A 20831-nucleotide genomic window follows, 5' to 3' on the forward strand; every position below is an offset into this window, starting at 1 on the left:
CTTCTTCCTCTGTCTGCTTTGTTTCTTGCCCCATTTATCACCCTGCTTTGCATATCACAGCGCTGGTAACAGCCTCTCTGGGAGCCCGATGTAAGAGAGCAGTTGGCCTTGTTTTCCAAACACTGTCTTTGACTCAAAAAAAAAAAATTAAAAAATAAAAATAAACACTAAAAAAATGCTTGACTTTGAAATTTTCCTTGATGCAAATTACAATTTTGTGCTTCTTAAAGTGTGCAGCGCTTTATGTCGTGATTGGATTAGCGTTGTGATTGGTTGAGACAATGCCTGTTCTCCGTCTGTACACAGGTGATAAGGAAAGGTGAAGTGAGCTGCTGTTGGATTTGCACGACCTGCAAGGACAATGAGTATGTTCAAGATGAGTTTACCTGCAAGGCCTGTGAGCTGGGATGGTGGCCCGACGAATATCTCGCAGGTAAGAAAATCTTGCTACAAACAATTTTTAAGCCAGATATGCACATGCACTGTACAAAAAGATGGGAAAAAAGGCTTTTTTTTCTCATTGTCTGACATTAGATCAGATTAACTGTTTCGATCAGTTGGGATTACTAATACAAAATGTATGTGTTTACTGCAAAATCTCAGATTTTTTTTTTGTAAATTCTCTTTAAATATCATTAGCATTTCATGGAATTTCCTTTTAAACTGTTAAAAATGTTGCCAAATAAATCATGCCAGATTTCTTCTGATGTCACCTTGACGTCAAACAAGGAAAATGTGTTTGAGGTGCTCCTTAAAATACACCCCGAGGTGAAACAGTTTGTCTCTGTTTTTTGCTGTTACAAAAATCATTTCGGCAATCGTGTCTGATCTAAAACAGGAAATATTTAGTTTAATTTCAATATAAGTGATAAAAGTTACTGAACAAATCCATAATAGTTCACCTGTTTCAGCTCCTGTCAGGCTAATCCTTTACCTGATGTGAATAATTAGGTAGATGGAATAAAATACAAACTATTTGATACTTTTACAGATCACTCTTCTTTCTGAAGGGTGATCCTCTCATTGCTTCCTCGGGCTCCCTGTTACTTAAAAAAGGTGATGTTGCTCGTTTCCTTGCTCCCTGCTCTTCACCTTGTATCTTGGTGGTTGTTTTGACAGCAATTTATGAAGTTGAGAGGAGCTCTCCATTCCCAGGTGTAAAATCCCATTACTGCCACGAGAAGCCTGGGAACACACTTCAGCAGTGTGTTGAGGAAGAAATTTCCCTTTCACTCTCATTATTTTGAGAGAAAAGAAAGGGAAAGGGGGGAGGAGGGGAACACTTGGTTTACTTAGAAGGGTTTCTTTATTTTAGAATTGTAAATGAAAGTATCTAGAATGGCAAATTTAAGTTTTTATCTAAAAGAAAAAAAGCATGTTCTCGCAGTGTTAAACAACATGGACTACTTTTAAATGTCAGATTTCTGATGATTTGACATGTTAGGCGTCAGATCAAAAGTGGGCTTCACAGTGAAGTCATTTTAATGCTATTAGCAGAAGCACATCATTTATGGAGTGTTAAGCCAGGGAAGTCGAGGGATGTCAGTTTTTTTTTTCCTCCTCCAAATTAAGCTCTTCAATATTCCTCCGCATGCTAGATGACAAGCATGCAACTAGTGCAGTTAAAACGCACATATTCCTGTCTTGCAAAGCCAAGTCGATGCCAGAGCACTATACCACTGCTGATAAAGACATTTGTCCAGGAACATGTGAGAATCTTTGCAGTGGCTGAAAAGAAACATGTCTTTCTACAATACATGCATGCTAATAACTCTTTGTACCTTAAATGTCTTTCAGGCTGCCAGCCCCTGCCTCTGAAGTATCTTGACTGGGCCGATGTGGAATCCATCGTCGCAGTTGTTTTCTCCTGCGTTGGCATCCTGATCACCTCCTTTGTCACCTTCATATTCATCCAGTACCGCGACACGCCTGTGGTTAAATCCTCCAGCAGGGAACTCTGTTATATCATCTTGGCAGGCATATTCTTGGGCTACATCTGTCCGTTCACATTAATCGCTCGTCCCACCGTCGCCTCCTGCTACCTGCAGAGACTCTTGGTAGGCCTCTCTTCTGCCATGTGCTACTCTGCTCTGGTGACTAAAACAAACCGAATTGCTCGTATTCTGGCTGGCAGCAAGAAGAAGATCTGCACCAGGAAACCGCGCTTCATGAGTGCCTGGGCCCAGGTCATCATTGCCTTTATGCTTATCAGCGTGCAGCTAACTCTTGAGATAACGCTCATCATTCTGGAGCCTCCCGAGCCCATCAAATCGTACCCAAGCATACGTGAGGTCTACCTCATCTGCAACACCAGCAACGTAGGCATGGTGGCGCCGCTGGGCTACAACGGCCTGCTTATCATGAGCTGCACCTACTATGCCTTCAAGACGAGGAACGTCCCTGCCAATTTCAATGAGGCCAAATATATTGCCTTTACAATGTACACTACCTGCATCATCTGGCTTGCCTTCGTGCCAATCTATTTCGGCTCCAACTACAAGATCATAACCACGTCTTTCTCCGTCAGCCTGAGTGTAACGGTAGCGCTGGGGTGCATGTTCACGCCCAAGATGTACATTATCATCGCCAAACCAGAGAGAAACGTCCGAAGCGCCTTCACCACATCTGACGTGGTGCGAATGCACGTCGGCGACGGGAAGTCTGCGGCTCAGTGCGGGAGCAACAGCTTCCTTAACATGTTCCGTCGGAAGAAGGCGATTTCCGGAAATGCCAAGTGAGTCATCTTTTTTGATATTTGGGAAAATTGCATCATGTTCAGTAGCATGCATTCAAATTAGAAGATACTGGTGCCTTCCCCTTTGAGCTTGTAAGTCAGAATTTGCTTTCATTTATCTGAGACGCCCAGGAAGGGATCGACTGTCCAAGACATTTTCAAATCCCAGTTCTGACTTTAGAGGCAGAACTGAGGGATTTTCAGTATAATTCAACACCAAAATGAAATGAGAAAATTAGAAGTCTACCAACTATTTTTCCAAACGACATGGATTTGTGTAGTTCTTATAAAGTGCAGCCAAAGGGAAAAGTTTGCATGAACATCATGGACATAAATGTTATGAAACTACAAAACAGAAATACGTGCAGAGCTGTGTGCTTTTAAAAACATATTGTTTAGGCCCATCTGTAACAGAACTGCTCAGTGGCTGCTGTTTTATCAAGAACGCAACACTACGCTGGATGACTTCTCATGAAATTTGGCTTAGCATATTTTACATAAGCTACTTCAGGTAATGGCTTTGAGTTGAGTAGTCTTTTAGAAATTTCTCAAAGATAAATCTCTTAAAAGTAATAATCCTCTTTCTCAGATCTGCATTGAGCTCCATTTACTTTACCACTGCAGTGTTCATTGTTGGTTAATAACTTCTGTGAAACAAACTCTTATCTAATGAGTTGATTTACGGTCATTCAGTGGAAGTCAAAGAGACTTGGGAAGCTGACACATATGTTTGGAGTGGACAAATACAAATCTAAAAATCTACATTTTTAATTCATAAGATTAATCCTACTTTATATTTCCCAATGAATTAAAAACAAATCAAGCCATGACATCCATGTTCATGATGTATGTATGTAAGCTTGTACGTGGAATAGTTTGAGTTCTTTTTGTAGGTCCTGTTATTGTTTTTACTCCATGAACTTGTTCACATTTTTTCTTTTATGTTAGAACCACAAACTTCTATGTATTTTGGGAGAGATTTTATGTCACAGACCAACATGTAGTTGAATGAAACAGTGAAGTAGAAAGAAAAGGAAACATGGTTTTCCTGATCCTGATTCAGTCTAATTTACTCTGATACCCATAACAAAATCTAGGATGGCCATTTAGAACTCACCTAATTGGCAAATAAAGTCACAAACTACGGCACTCTGTGAAAACAACCAACTTGTGAAGGCCTCCAATGATCTTTTTAAAGTCCGATTTTCAATTCGGGCTTTTTTTTTTTCTTTTTCTAAGGACGAATGAGAACAATCTTTTCTGGATAGGTGCAGCTATAACTGTAGTTAAACGTGGCTCTACAAACTATTGTCACAAGAGGTGGGTGTGGAGATGAATGCCACAACTGTTGGATCTTTTCATTTTCAAGAATTATGAAAACAATGAATCGTTTTCCTTAAACTCCAGAATTAAGCAGCGCTTTCTGTTGGTCTGTCCCATTAAAAATCCAATAAAATCCATTTAGGGTTGTGGCTGTAATGCAACAAATTGTGAAAAAGTTTAGGGTGTGTGAAATCATATCAATTTGACTTTTGGTACTCTAGTCTTAGTAATGTGAAACTGATTTTTTTTTATAAATATTTATAAATGATTTCATAAGACACATCCCCCTCCCCCTGAGTTCTAAAGTATTAATGATGAAATTAACTTCAATTTATTATACTACACACACACACACACAAAAAAAAAAAAAATAGACTGGTTTTACAGATTTGAAGCGAACTGGCCTTTCTTCATGTAAGTGATTATTTGAGAACAGATGTTACACAGTCAGTCAGAATTGCATGTAACTTTTTTGAGCTCCACAGCAGTGACGCGTGGACAGGTGACTGAAGTAAGGAGTGGGGCAGAGAATGAGACGGATCCTAAAATGTTTAGGTGTTGTCTCTAAATCCTTGCTATGCATCCTACCTAACATTAACCTTTACTCATCTACACAAGCACTGTAGTCTCAAGGCTGGCAACTGCTGTGGCAAGGGGGCTTATTTGTCTTCTTTACTGGAGGGCTGCACTGTCAGTGGAGCTGTTTTCATTTTTGACATTCAACAAAGTGGCTGTTCAGAAACTGCAATATATTAAAAAAAAGCAATGTGTGCTATTCAAATTCTTAATTCCTTAAACCATTCCCAGTTTTCTTTGCACTTTGCTTTGAAAACACGAGGGTTTCAATTTGAACAAAACTCTTCCTTAGTGCCTAAAAAAGGATGGGGAACAATAAGATGACATGTCCCACCTAACACTTAGCCCTAACAGCTGTCACACCAATATTAAGGTGTGTTTTATTTGTCCTGTTGATGCAGGGAAGAGGGAAAGCTGTACAGCCATCAATCTCTTCAATTGGGATTTTTTTAGTGAACTTGCATTTCCGAGGTTAGTGCTTACCTTAGAGTCTGAGCAACCCCATCACTCTTCAATCAGAGTCAATGAAAATATTTGGTCAAATATTCCACTGCAAAATCTGACAGAAAACAAACGTGGCAGTTAATATCATTTATTTTTACATAAACAAGACTTGGACTGTTTGAAGTGCAAGACTTCTTGCAAAGAATTGGGTAGTGATGTACTCAACATAGCGCATTAGAAATCGCAGTGCTTTAACATTTGTGACTTTTTCATTAGTGCATCTTGTAGCTCTTCAACAATCGCCCCGAACATGTTCTGTTTGTGGGTAATAGTGGTACTTTCCTCTCTCCTTTCATCACAAAACCTGAGTGGCATCCAACTAACGATTGCATGATTGTCCAAAACATTTTAGGTGGTGGTGTCAAAGGATGCACAGTTCAAGCTGGCAGATACAATCTTGAATTTAATCTTAGTTCACTGTTTCCTATCTGGTCATGCAACCAAAGATGAAATAAAAAAAACAAACATGAAGTCTAGATGTGAAGAATGGAAGTCCTGTCTGTAGTATACGTTTGTTGTTTCTGATGAGCTTTGTTTTTGAAAGGAGCATGAAAGAGCATGCGTCGTGGCATCAAGGGTTAGAATCTACGGTGTTCAGCTGCATTTGGCAAATCCACGGATGTTCTTGGAAGGAAATATTCATCATCTCGGTCAACTCAGTGGTCTGACAATTATGAGCCAAGTTACTAAGAAAGTAGGGTAAATCATTTTCAATTTTAGCTTCGAGCATCCGTCACGTCGAAGTGAGAGAATCTTCATCAGTGCAAACTCAGCAGAGGATTGTGTGAGATTGTTCTTATTGGGTCACTGCTGTAATATCTGAGTCACATTTCCTTCAGTTCTGTGGCAGTGGAGTGTGAAAGCTGTAGCAATTCATGCTGGAGAATTATTTTTATTTGCAAGATATAAATCATCCAAATGGTTACAGCAAGTCTTCTTGTGGCCTCTTTCTTATAAGTGCCACTGTTATATTAAGATCTTAAAGCTTAAAGTGAAACAAATCCAGAGGAAGACCCTAGTGGGGCCCTGCAGATGACGAAATATGCACTGGCTTTGTGATAAAGCCCACTGCAGAGCTGGAGCTTTAAATTAATTCCTAAATGTCTCATAAAGCAGCATCTGTTAACGTTCTTATTACTTTAGGTACGTTAATGAGTTCACCTTTCCCTCTACATGCTGCAGGCTTCCAGTGTCAGAGGAAGCAGCTGCACCACTAAGCCATGACCATGCTTCATGGTGTTCTTTTCAGACTTCATTCTTTCTTCTTCAGAGACACCGGCCCTAGGTCCGCTTTTGGTTCATCTCTAATTCAGACAGAATATTTGCGTAGTTGTGAGCACAGACTTTTCTCGTATTTTTTGTTTAGTAATTTGTTTAGCATCTTGTAGTTTGGAGCCTCTCAGCGTTTAGTGGAAACTGAAACCTCAATTACTGCCACCACCTAGTCTTGCTGTTAGTCTTGTGCAGTCAATTGAGGGTTTCTCACCAGCTGCCTGCTTATAGGTCTGGTAGATAATCATTATTGGCTTCATCTTTCTGCCAGATCCAGGTGGCGTAGCCACCACTACTTTAATTTTAAACTTGTGAAACATGAGTCCTTTGGAAGGTTTAGGAGTTTTACTTTCTTATTAGACCTCTTTCCTCGTTTGTGCAAGCTATGATCTCTTCTCAGATTTTTTTTCTTTAAAGATTCTCCAGACTTATCCTCATCTCTGACATCCCATAAAACATTATTGAATATAAGAGACGAAGACCTTGATCGGTTGCATCAGATTTTCTAAAGTTTGCTCTGATGAAGAAGTATATTTGGGTGGTTGAATAATTTCATCCAAAAAAATTGCCTTTTATGTTGAATGATTCATAGGCCACATATAAATATTTTCAGAAACAAGAAAATTGTTCTCCTAAAAATGGTAGTCCAAAGTCCAAAGAAAAACTTTTTCAGACCTTTAGAAATTTGGACAAAATCTTGTTTACGACCACCTTGGCTACTTGGAAGCAAGATAGAGATTTGAAGACTTAAGATTCTTGAACAGCAAATTTTTAAGTGACTAGGATATTCTGCATTCTTTTTTTTTAAATGTTGCATTCAGCTACAAAGCAGTTTGCCACTGACGCATCACTCCCTCAATTATCTGGTCACTTCTGTGTTTTTGACACTGCAGCCTTCCAACGAGGAGACCTGCCGCCCTGCTGCTTTTGGTTTATCCTGAATTAACCTCACATTTAACTTTTCGCAGCATGTACACCCTCCCTGACCACCCCTCAAACTAATCACATTAGAGCCAGTCCAAGCTCATTCTGAGCTAAGCTATATGTCTTTATCAGGCCAGTTCAGGGACAAAAAAATAAAATAAAAAAACTGTGCAAATGCATGCATCCTGTTTTATTAAAGCCAAAAAAAAAAGAAAAAAAGAAGGAATCGAGAAATGAGTTGGATGGCTCCTAATTCTTTAAATGAGGATCATAATGCTGTCTGCAGTGCATTATGAATCACTGTTTGTTGAGCCACTACGTGTAATGCTCCTAGCGGCTCACCAGTTAGCTCTCACAGCAAAGCTGTTAATGTCTAGTTATGTGGTTAAAAGTATTTTGACATGCTCCAGAAATGTTAAAATGCTATCACCCTGTTGTGGTATGTTGCTGCTGTTGTGTTTTGCTGTTTGTTTGTTTTTTTCTGCCTCCACCTCCTGGTTTCCTTTGATAGTAACTTGGGTCTTTATCTCATTCATAGTTCTAATGGCAAGTCTGTGTCATGGTCTGAATCAGGTCCCAGACACCCTCCGAGGGGGGGGAATGTGTGGCACAGACTGTCTGTGCATGTGAGGAAACAGGAAGCCGGCTCGAATCAGACAGCGGTCATCAGGCCCCTAACTAACACCCCCGACCCCCACAGTTGTGAGCCCTCCACCGGCAACCATGGCACAGACCCCCAACCTCCACAGGACACGCCTGGCACCAAGCCTCCGTGCAATAAGGCGGAAGACGACGACCAGGGGGACGCACAGCGCCCCCTCTGGACTCCGACTTGCTCGGAACAGACGCAACAAGGACTGGAATTTGATTTAGATGAGCCGGCTTCTGATTTGCCCTCCGACTTGACACGCCCCACCCGCGAGTGCTTGCAGGGGGAGTTGTTGAACACGCACAGCTCTCACGTCCCTGCACTAAAAAGCCGCACTTCCTTTGAGCAAATTCCTGCCAATGAGCCTTTGAGCCTGACACCCTCTCAGTTTCCTTCAGACCCAAGACTGGGGGAATTTGAGGACGAAGGGTCTGAGGATGAGGAGCTGGACCTCTTGCACAGCTACATTTACGACGCCAAGGAGGAGGGGGAGGGGGATGAAGGAGAAGGTGAGGATTTAACTCCAAATAAGACCATTCTGGAAGATTCTCTGGCTCTGTCACCCCCCTCCCCCTTCAGAGACTCGCTGTGTTCAGGGGATTCGGCGAACGGCTCCCCCATCATCGATTCCATGCTCGGTAGCTCGGTCTACACTTCAAATATCCTCCAAAACTTTGCACACAGCTCCTCAACACTGTGAGAGCAGAGCCGGCAAAGTCAATAGACATTTCTTTAGAAACATCCAGATACAAAACAACTTTTCAAATTTTTCATTAAGTGATTTGCTAGCTTGAGTTTATTTCTTTTATTCGTAGGTGAGTTAAAAAAAAAAAGAGAAGCTTAAGGATAAATATATGAGGAATTATTTACTGTAAAAGTGCTTTTGGGAAAGGCTGTTATTGCACGTGTTTTTTTTGGGTTTTTTTTAATTTACAAGAAGGAAGAGTGCCAAAACCAATCAGAGGCTTGTGCTACGAAGCAGGTTTATTGAAGTAGCTTAGGCTTCCAGATACAATTTCTAAAGATGTGTGAATAAATTAAAATGACAGAGGTGACTGAACAGCAAAGCAGTGTCTTCTGTCTCTCTAAATTTGTTTCAATGAGATGCTGTTCATAAAGTGCATCCCACCAGAATTGATATTTATCTATATGTATAACACAGACTGAATCATCCAGAGTTTTTGCTTAAATATTAAAGAATCTTTAATTACATAATGTGACGTTGTAGATCCTAAATGACTGAAAATGAACTTGGACATTTACAATACCCCATTACCTGGAGTGTATGATTTTTAACTTGAATAGTATTTAGGGTAAAGTGTGTGGAACAATCGTTTTCTTAATATTTCAACTTTGTCTCAGGTCTCGATAACAGGAAGCACCTTCCCTGCAAACACTGGATATCCAACTTTTAAACATATTAAGCGAGTATTAAACATTCTTTAACACACATATTTAATTTCTCACTTTTCAGCTACATGATCTTGCTTTTAAGATTAGTGGATCTCCTTTGGTCTGGCTTCAGGTACCACCAACAAACCTTAATCACAACACATGACCCAAATGATGTCAACTCCTCAACAATTTGGAATAGAAATATGCAATTTGGACCTTACATGGTAGAATGGGTTGATACAGTATCCCACAGTATACACACACACACAACAGGGGAAACATTTTCCCTTTAACACTAAATTACTTGCATTTTATTTAAAACCAACTTACTTGTTTGCCTTTCTGAAGCAAATTCAGCAGTGCTTTCATGCTCAAACATGAATTTAAATTCCAACTATTCCAACTACTGAGAATGAATTTAAAAACAACTAAATGTTCAGTCCTCATCCACCATGCAAAAACTAAATGGTTTTAGACAGAGGACAAGACAGATTTACTTATACCGTAACATCCATACACATGACAATTTGAACGATTTAGAGGAAAATGAAATAGTTGAGGCAAAGAAAATTACAATAAAGTCTTAGGCTACATGTGAAGATTAAGTGCTATGAGGATCACATAAAGTGCAAATGGAAAATAGGTAAATACCTAAGACTTGCTAAAAAATGAATTGATAAATGACAAAGTCATCTATTTTCTTCTGGTTTTCAGTTTTGCATGTGGGGCATATTAAGATAATGCAATATGCAATGATAAATTTGTACTTTAGTGATGTGGCATTGATATTGATACGTTTATAAATCTTTGTGTTGAACATACTGAGCATTATTTTCTGCTTCTTCATTGTCGTTGATTCTCTGACACCAAATCTGTCAATCTTATAGGAAGGGCAGACTGACCAAGGGTTAGTTGATTTAGTTGAGCTAAAACAAAGAAACAAAAAAAAAACCCTGCTTTGTAGTATCGGCCTCTTCTTTCAAGCCAAACAAAAACTGGAAATCATGATAGAAGACGTAACTTTGGTTTTGATGGTGCAAACAAAAGGTCTGTAAGAAAAACTGTTTTATTGAGAACATAGAGATGTAAGGGTACATACAAATCACAGTTTGGTTTGTACCTCACCTTTAACACCAGATGGGAGAACATTTTCATTATGGTGACATTGAAGGCAACAAAAGTTGATTTTATTATTTTTTTATATATATATACAGTATACCTGAATACAAGCTTCTTGCAAATTTTCCATTTCCTATTTTTTATTTTAGTTTTCTAGGTTTTACTTTTCAGGGTTTGACTTGATTGGTATTTGAGCTCAAAACTTTTTTTTTTTTTTTTTTTTAGCAAATCTTAAAATAATTCTGAAATAATAATAATACTTCCATTTGGTAGCTTGATAATGCATATTTAACAGTTCCTTTGAGAGTTTAACAAATATAAATCAGTTGAAACTTATTTTCTTTTTAAAATATACTGGGTTATTCAAGGTTTTTTTTTTATTCTTTATACATTCGAATGAAACAAACAAACTGGACACATTGGAGTTTTAACTTCTCCATATTTCTCCAAAGTTGGAAAAAAAAAGCAATTTAATAACTTCTGAACTTTAAGATTACTTGGGAACCATGAACCTAATATTGTTCTTGCATTAAAATTAGAGGGAGGATCAGCACAACTTTTGGATAACCTTAGTTTCTACTATCTTATATATGCTGATGTGCTCGATGAAATGCTGATGAGGGAAACTGTAATGTGGCTTTATTATCTTACAAATCAATTAAAAAAGGAATATGGTTGGAGACACATACCAAAAATGATAAATATGAATGAATGTGTTGCTATTCTTACAAAAAGACAAGTTTCATGTCTTTGTTAGAATAAATGCATCTCATTCTTGTCTGGATCAGATGAGTAAAGAAATCTCAGCTGTGTTAAAGATATTCCTTTGTTAGTTTATGTAACCTCCAATTGTTTTGTCTTGAGACCTAAGCGAGACTTTAATATAACAAAGTATTAAGAAATGTGCCAAACATTGGTTACATACTAACTATTGAAAGGTCTCAAACACCAAAAAATAAATAAATAAATAAAAACTGCCATTCAGTTGAAGGCTTGAGCTGTATGATATACATATCATGTGCCAATCCCTGGTTTTAAATCTTTCATATAAATTATCCAATGAAAGTGAAAGTGTGATTGTAGATCATGGCATTGCTATTAATACAGTTTACACTAAATTATAGCCCTGGAAATGAGTTTAACTGGCTAGAAAGGTGATAAAAAAAAAAAAAAAAAGGTTTTTTCCTTTTTATGCTGCGCTGGTATTTTTCCATGTTTTTCAAAGTTTTACTGTGTCATTGTATTTGAAACACAGTACAAGTTGTACAAGCTCTCCAAGTTTGTAATACTGTTAAAGCCATCAATTGCTTTTTTTCACACAGGTGGTATGTTTGTAATATGAATAAATGTTTATATATTTAGAATGTGAACAGAAAAAAAAAAAAAGTTTATACATTTTGAAACTGTCCGCAGACGCTGTGTGTTTGAATTTTTGGTAACTTTTAAGCTAACATGAGTTAACTGTATCCTCTTGCTTTCTGTAATGGGATTATACATGTTTCAGTTTCGCTTAAATCTTGCTATAAACTTAAGTAGTTTAATTAAGACTAGATTTCTTACCCTTACTTTTTTAAATCTTTAAGATGGAAAATAATTTCAAAGTTAAAGGACTACATGGTTCATGCTGTAGTGCAACTGTATTGTATTTCCAAATGTTTTTAGTCAAAAATAGTGTAAGTTGTTTAATGAATTAAGCTGATGTAAAATATACGAGGTGCCACCTGTTTTAACACTGTTGAATCTAGAGTGAAATAGGCCTTCATGTTTTGAGTAAACTGGACATGAACAATGCTGTAAAAATAAAAATTATTTATATCTAGAAGTCTGGTCACTGCCCACAATTGCTTTCCAAATTGCTACAATTTACATATTTTAAACTGCTTATGCATATTCTATTTGAGCCATGTTTCCAACATTATGGTGTTAAATGTAACTCACGAGGTTAGTACAGTAGTCTATTTATTATTACATGGATATCTGAATTTAATCTTAATTATGGCAGGATTTGTCCTCCGTAAAAAGTAAATGTAAGTGAAGAAAAACCCCCTGAAAAAACAGCTTTGATTTTATACCATCATGACAATTGCAGGGACTTGGGAAGTAGATATCCAAAAGCCATGATCCGATAAATTCGTATTTACATTTGTACACATGGCTCATACAGAATTTCCCAAACCTAACAGCTGCTGTGTCAACTCACACAGCCCCATGTATAGTCAAGTGTACTTACAACAAGGAAAAGTACACTAAATTTGGGCAGCATTAACTTCTTGATACATCTTCCTTAAAATATACTGTGGCATGTGGTCAAGATCCTTTAAAGGCTATGTTGTCTTTTTGTTACCAGGAACACAGAACTGTGTGAACCCTGTTATCATTTGTGCATAAGGACAGTACAGAAAAAAAACAGAAAAAAAACATCCATTATAGAGGAGAAATAAAGAAATTATTAATATTAACTCATAAGTTCATTAAAGTGGGAGAAATATTAAAACAATAGGATTTGGCATTACTTTCAAATGTCTTTGTAAGAAGTTTTCAGTTTGCTTTATATCAATTTTTATAAACAGAAATGTGTATAACTTTCCTAAATGTTGCCTATTGATTCAGGAAATAAAAATAACATTACGTTGAGGAGACGATTTGGCTTTAGTGACTGATTACCGGGGAGCAGAGAAGCGCAGAAAAGTGTCTCACTTATTATAATAAGCAGCAAAGGCTTATGGCACTCAATGCACAAGCATGTCAAACTTACTCGACATTTCCGGGTCCTATGACTTATCAGGTGGTTTCTGTGTGGCAGAGGGAGGAGAAGAAGGAAGGAAGGAGGAGGAGAAAAAACGGAGAATTAGAAAGTAGTGGAAAAAGGAGGGACGGAGTTGGGGGGACTCCCTGACCGGCCCAGCTCTCTGACCTGCCCAGTTCTCCTCGGCTCCTGTCAGCGTGAAAGCAGAAGTTGCTTAAAGTTTCGCTAACAGCTTTCAGTCTCAGCATGGCCGGAGGCTCGGTGTCAGAGTGTAAGGAGTATCTCTTCAAAGTGCTGGTCATCGGGGAATTGGGAGTGGGGAAGACCAGCATCATCAAACGCTATGTCCACCAGCTTTTCTCCCAGCACTACAGGGCGACGATCGGAGTCGACTTCGCTCTAAAAGTCATCAACTGGGACAGCAAAACGCTGGTTCGTCTGCAGCTGTGGGACATAGCAGGTAAGATATTTACTTCTTATTTCGTAAATTAGATTAAAACAGAATCATCTGGCTTGGAGTTGTTGTGTGGGAAAGAGTCCTGTGTCACTGAGGTTTCCTCTTTAGCAGATAGGTGTTAAGAGATTATTTGCGACTTGTTGACAGTTAACCCGTGAAATTATGCAATGTGTCACAGCCACGCTAAATCTGATATGCAAGGAGACAGAATGAAAAAAAACCCAAAACTGTTTTAATTCCGGTAGGCCGTGAGTTTAAAGACTCCAGATAGGAAATTCCCGCAGCCTTCATGCCTGCTTATTGTGTTTTCCACTTTATGATCACGGCAGCTCATAATTGTCAATGGAATGTAGGTCACGTTGTTATTACCGACTAAGCGCCGCCTCAATGAGTTGGCTCCTCTCAGTTTTTTTTATTTATTTTTTACATATCTTTTCTTAGAATAAAACCAGGGTTCTCAAACTGTGGTGCCCGTAAAACTGGCACCTGGGCTGTCTTGAGCGGTAATTTTTAGCTAATTATTTGTAATGTAGAGCCAATAACATAACAAATAAGTTGTCTAATCACACTGACCTGTGCTCAACTTCTCAAATGAGGAGAGCAATAGAGAAAAACGTCAGTGCTGATAGATGAAAAATATTTTTCTTTCGTTCTCTTTTTTTGTTGAACAAACTGCAAATATCCAAGTCCAGTTGCAGCGTAATTGTCTTTTCGTCTGTTCTTAAAAGAATGAGGGAGAAAGTTTTCTCTTTTAGTCTTTTTTTTTATTGTTAATGTCTGAAATTGCTACTATATCGCTTCATAACAAAGTCCAGGCATTGATTGGCTCCTTTAAATTGCAACAGCTACATTACATCACAGTACTGTTCCTACACAGATAGGAACAGTTCATAAAGTGATATCAGTTAAATGAATGAATGACTGCTGTATCTGTCTAGGTATTATTAGGACAGATGTAATTAAGCAAGTGGTAAAATGTTTGAGAACCATTGGAATTAACTGTTTATGGGCTTGCTCAAGGATATAGTCATATTTTTCCTGCTGTGGTTTATTATTTTCAAACACAGCCAAATTATCATTGACTTATGATAACTTGTTGACTTTTAATTTTGGTTTCAACTTAAATAACCTTCTTTATTTAATGCTGCCAGACTTGGCCCGCTTGCCAACCTGTTGCATTCCAGCAGCTTGAGTAAGCAAGCTGAAAGGAGCCGGGTAAATGCAAGTTAACCCCTTACGAAGTCAGCCAGGCAACTGATACTGGCATCTCAATGCAAAAATAGCAGAGTTATCACAACAGTAAGAAAGCGACATGCTTGAAAAGACCGATGAATGAGGAAGTGAGCAAAGACGGCGTGAAGCTTTCAATTCACTATAGCTGTAGCCAGGCAGGCGTTACCACAGGTCAGTCAGCATGAACAAAGATGGTGTCTGCATTGTTCCATGAAACCCTTTCCTTATTATTATGCTTGATATGATTGTTTTTATCATTAAAAATATGTCTGACATCAAGACTTTTGAAATTCCTTGGTTATAAACCCTCATGAGCATGCTGAAAGTCATGAGGCCGATTCATGCTAATTATCATTGTGTGTGGAAGATCAAGTGGTACAGGGCCTCTGAATGTGTATGTCTATTTTGGAAAAGCAAAATGTAATTTCTGCAGACTTAACAGTTTTTGTTGTACTTTTTTTTTTTACATTTTTAAATCTTTTATTTTTATAAATTCTAAAAACAAAAAAAAGACGCTTGAGCCTTGAGCAAACAAATTTCTGTCTTTTAAGATACACTGTATACATTTAATTGAAAAACCAAACATTTGATCTATTCTGTAACAGTGATTGTAGATAAATGGAATATAATTAAACAAGTGGTGCATGTTCATTTTTTTTTGTATTTTAGAAGTATCAACATCAGGGTTTCCCCCAGAAAACCTGCTAAGCCCGGTCGGGGCGCCAAGGCGGTCCACCGGCGGTCCACCGTATTAAAAGATGTTAAGTAGACAGGAAGTGTAAAAAAATTACTGGGTAATTACATGTTACTGGAAAACATCGCCAGTGAAACACTCTTTAAACCCACAACCAGCCTTAAAAACAACAAATCAAAAAATACAATTAAAATGAATGTCAATTATTTGCACTTCTGTTTAATCCAAATTAAGTCAGTGGCTCAATAAAACCCCCCAGGGCTTCAGGGGCCCCGTAAATACTAATATTTTAACACAGACCTTTGAACACACACGCTTTCTGGAATGATGTTCACTGGTCAGATCAATCAAAGAGGGACTTTTGACCTTAGTAACAGAGGGCAGTGTTTGTTAATGACCTAATGCCTCAAAACGTCATGCTAACATGGTTGTGAAGATAATGCAGTTTTGCAGTGGTGTGCTGACTTAAGGTCTGGAGTGCTTGCTGTGATTAGTCCTTGGAAAAATTCTGCACTAAAACATTGCAGGATTACACTGACAGACCATCTAACTGTGCATCTAAAGCAACGATATAAACTGACCATAATTTAACAAAACACCAAGAAAGGAAAACATGTAATTTTTTTATTCATTATAGGCTAATACTGTACTTTTGGAAATGTATTAAAGTAGAGTAGAGTCTGTTTACTTAATTAGATATTGATCAAATCTCATTTGATTAAGCAGATATGTCATTTTTATAATTATTTTAAAATAGAAAAATAAATTAAAACTTTTAAATGATGGTTTCTTTTTAAAAAGAAAGATCCAAGCAGTTTTTTAAAGCATTTTTTTACTTATTTATTTAAATTACAGTCCAATTTAACATACGGCAGTATAGTGCATGAAAAGAATCAAAATAAAAGTTGCATGAGTATGTGATGCTGTACTTTTTGAACCTTTATCCTGACTGATACCTTTGTATGACAATATTCTTTTGATCTGTTGTACATCCTACGGATTCTAGGATTTTAGCTAAACAATGGAAATGTGCAAATTTGTGAAACGTTTGAACTCAGGAAGACTTAAAGTTAAGTGAAGTGCTTCAAAATTGTTACATCTGGAACACATTGCTGCAGATTTTTAATATCACAAAAGACGTATGTAAAGAATTCATAAAGGGCATTCAAGAAGGCATTTGGATTTGGCAGTACAGTTACAGCTCATACATTGTTTTGAATTGTTTTTTCCCAGTCAACAATTGTGAAAGTAATATCAGTGTTTGCACTGTGATAATCTCAATTGAGTTTTTAAATGCCGCATTTGGTATGACATTATATTTTAAGTATTCATATTCTGTATTCCACTAATGAAAGTGACCGTGTATATTGTGACTGTTGAGCAGTATGTTCAAAGTTACATATTTTTTTCCTGGTATTGTGCAGCACAAAATCTTACAATAATCCTTAGGGTTAGGGTATATGATTCCTGTAGCTTTGCACTAAGCTCTTGTGAGTGCTGGTATGATTCCAATAATGTGACTTATTGCCATTTTGGGTTTATTTCAAAACACAAGTCACATGAGGAGGTTTTTTTTATTATTATTTCTAGATGTGTTCCTCATGACAACATCTCCTTCTAGAGCTTCACTGGTTAGATTTAAAATCTAAAACTTTTTTTTCAAAACAGTTTTTTATCCTTTGGAAGGAAAAAATATGCCCTGCCTCTAGACATATTCTGTTTTACCCACTCCCTCAATCAAACAAACCTCATATGCTGAGACAGATCGGGACAGATGGTTATAAAGGCTGCTGTTTTTTTCAAAATATATATATATATATATATATATATATATATATATATATATATATATATATATATATATATATATATATATATATATATATTCCATTGCTCATAGCGGTGACAGAAAGGGGGCGAACGTTTGGGTGCTGGATAGGTCGTCACAACAACTTGAGTTTCTGTCAGAAGCGGATTGGCAGTCCAGGCTGACGTTCAGACCCTCGCAGCTCAAGCTCAGTGAGTGTGCACGGCATCCGTGACTAAACATCAGGGTGGGCCGACTGCCTGTCACTGCAAATCAGGACCTAATCAGAAGATCTGCAAGAGAAAAAAAAACAAAAACATGATACTTTGCCTGATGTTTTTGTGGCGAGACAATGAATCATTTGCATACATTGAGAGAGCACAGATTTTTACTCCCAACTAAAAACAACTTGATGTTGCCCACATCTACAATAAAACTTGAGATGACTTAGAGAAAGTAATAAAAAAATAAATAAAACAATAAAAAAAAACTGAACGTGGGTGTAAGAGAGACAGCTTAAGGTAAATTAGATGAGTCATTAATGAATGGCCTGTAGGCGATTTGGTCATGCAGAAAAAGAAGGAAGGAGAATTTATCTTGGAAACAGAGAAAGCTATTTCTGAGTTGTGTATTTTTTTTTTAAAACAAGCACAACTGTGATTACAGTCCGTGTAGAATGATAGTAATCAGGGGCTTTTATAAGAGGTAGGAAATCAGTATGAAGCTGGAGAGTATCCCAGCCCCTTTTCAAACACAATTGCTACTTTCGCTGGGATGTTTTTAGCTTGCGGACAGGATGTGATTATCACTATGCTATATTGTAAAACGAGGATGCATCTTGTTGGGCAGAACTGGTAGACGATTGTATGGTCATCACCTGCAACGTGGGTTATTACTGTCTTCGGCGTTCACAACCAGTCACCTGATACCAGCTGACCTTTGTTCACACCTCTTAAAACATTGTGAACAACTGATCTCGACGCTGTTTATTCACTGTAAAGTTAAGGAATGTTATAACTTTAACACTTTAACTCAGCGATCTTAAATATGGACTAGAAGCTCCCACAGGAACCTACTGCAAAGATAACATATTCTGCATATAGGATATCCTTAATGCTTAATTTGCACTCCTATTTTCAACTTTAAGAGGGTCAGAGAGCAGGAAGGGCCGTAAAGGTTTGACGGAAGTTGTGTCTGAGCTCCTGTGCTAAAATGAGGCTATTGACCAATTACAAATTCTGTCAAATTGACAAGTTGAACTTATTCTAAATATAAGTTGTATTTGTAAAGGGTATTGTTGTATTCTTTTACTTATTTTATGTGTTGTAGCCTTCAGATCCATGCTTCTTTTGAAAAGAAATATCTTAATTTTAATGACACCAGGATCAATAAAGGTTCTTCATAAAATGCAAATGGTAGTCAGGCTCCTTGTTAATTTTCTAATTGATAATATTTTGGCAGTTTTGACAAATAGATCCTCAACTACTATGTATATGCATATATAAATAAACTCCTCTGCTGTCAGATTGTTTTTTATGTACACTGGTGCGTTGAAAAATAGGGGGTAAGCATGAGGAGATGAAGGAGAGTTTAAAGGACATCAAGTACTGTCAATTGTTAGACAATTAGACAAATTAACCAGTGAGTTGGTTGTACTGACAGTTTCACGTTCAGTTTTATGCGTCCAGTATGCCGAGGTGAGCGATACTTCTAAAGTGTAGACAGCGACAGTAAAGCATGACAGAACAAATGTTTTCAGTGAGTCATGGCTGTGACTGTGTACATGTGATTCCCATGTAATTCACATGGTCAGCAATTTTTAACTGGTGATGATATTTTCTTCAGCTGCATTTTTCATTTTGACTCAAGGTAGTGCCAGAACATCATTTTCCTTTCCCATTGCGCCGTCCGAAACTATTCAATTTAAAGGCAGGTATTTGCACAGACAGTAAAGTATCTTCAAAAGGTCTTTCTAGTGAAGTCTAGAAAATGACAACACCGGTGCCCCTTGGAGACAAACAAAAAAAAAATCCCTGCTCTACTTTCTCTGCTTCCTATGAACGAGCTACAGCTCAGATCAATTTGTAGATAAATAAACCATAACGGCTGCAAAGTGCTGAGATGTGCCGCATACACTGAAAGCCAATTGAGCAATAGACTAGATCAGACAGATGAGATGCCATTTCATTCGACATGACTGTGTTCTTCTTTCCAAACCTGACTCTACTGTAGCCTTTGCTAACTTAAAGCACACTGTCCTCACTTAACTGTAATTCTCTTGTCTCTGACAGAAAATGAGACCATTGTTGTGATTGGATAAACGGTCCTTCAGTCAAACTGCTTACCCCATGCATTTAGCATAAGTCTGTAGGAACAGAGCACCAGTTCAGGTTCCTGCTGTAGAAGATCACAATCATATAAAATGAGAAAAGTTGGGGGATGAAATGATATTTCAGCAAAGGTCTTTATTGCTATCCCCATGCTGGAGTCCTTCTTGGAAGAAACAAACATCAATCCACATATTTTACAATCTGCTCAAATATTTTGGCAAACCCAAAAGCATTTAGAGGCAAAGCCAAGTCTTTAAATGCCTAGATTTTCTTTCAGGGATTACAGAGTGGTGGAGGTTGTAGGGAGAATAGTCCAAATCTTTCCAGTGGAAAGATGAACACCCAAAAACAGGATACAGACATTTTTGACGTGCAGGTGAAAGCTTGTTTTGCTCGGGATTTTTTTTATTTTTTATTTTTTGCTCTCAGCCAACACAAGTTTCAGAAGGATGTGAGATTTGTGTGTTCAGCAAATTCTCTATATCTATCTAAGGGCACAGGAGTATGCAATACAGCAATTTAAGTTAATTAAATTCTTTTGCATTACGCTGTCATAAGTGCATGACTTAACACAATCTAAAATGTATTTTAAATCATACCAATGTACTTTTAATGTCTAACAAGTTGTCAACAATATTCTGTAAAAGATAGAACCAACTTAGCAAAAAAAAAAAAAAAGGTTCTTTTGAGGGAAAGCTAAAGAAGTGTAAGTTTTTTTTTGTTTTGTTTTGTTTTTACTTGAGATTCACCCATTAAATGAAATGTATTTAGATAATCATAGCATGTTTTAGAAGCAATATCTATCATCTAGTTCCTGTGATTGTGATTATTTTATGTCTGCCTTACATCCACTGTAGGTTTTCTGGTCTATTAGAAACGCCATAAATCTCTGATTATTATTATTATTATTATTTGGCCATTTGCATATCCAATGCTTTTACATATGTATTTTTTTTTAATGTTAAATCAGATGTTTTTTTCCTTATTAGCAGTGAGAATCTTTGCACAATGTGTTGCTTGCTACAGTGATTTCACTCCTCATCACAAAAAAAAATTGTGAAATTCAGT

The 20831-nt window shown here is 37.4% G+C and overlaps 2 protein-coding genes across 4 annotated transcripts in view; both read left to right on the top strand.

Annotated features, from left to right (window-relative positions):
- The window catches only part of grm1a (glutamate receptor, metabotropic 1a), a 39752-nt gene extending 27434 nt beyond the window's left edge, over positions 1–12318 (top strand). For 2 of the 3 annotated variants that reach the window (XM_007547501.2, XM_016669570.1), the window contains exons 7-9: positions 307–433; positions 1798–2734; positions 7872–12318. In XM_007547501.2, the coding sequence (XP_007547563.1) occupies positions 307–433; positions 1798–2734; positions 7872–8682 (1875 nt within the window). In that variant the 3' untranslated portion in view covers positions 8683–12318. The remainder of the gene's footprint in view (positions 1–306; positions 434–1797; positions 2735–7871) is intronic. The other variant, XM_007547508.2, reaches the window with a different exon arrangement.
- A 972-nt stretch (positions 12319–13290) lies between these two features.
- Positions 13291–20831, top strand: part of LOC103135261 (ras-related protein Rab-32) — a 16229-nt gene continuing 8688 nt past the window's right edge. The window contains exons 1-2 of the mRNA XM_007547901.2: positions 13291–13702; positions 19725–19741. Of these exons, the coding sequence (XP_007547963.1) occupies positions 13489–13702; positions 19725–19741 (231 nt within the window). The 5' untranslated portion in view covers positions 13291–13488. The remainder of the gene's footprint in view (positions 13703–19724; positions 19742–20831) is intronic.

Source organism: Poecilia formosa, unplaced genomic scaffold, assembly GCF_000485575.1.
Source record: "Poecilia formosa unplaced genomic scaffold, Poecilia_formosa-5.1.2 Scaffold1, whole genome shotgun sequence".
NCBI lineage: Eukaryota > Metazoa > Chordata > Actinopteri > Cyprinodontiformes > Poeciliidae > Poecilia > Poecilia formosa.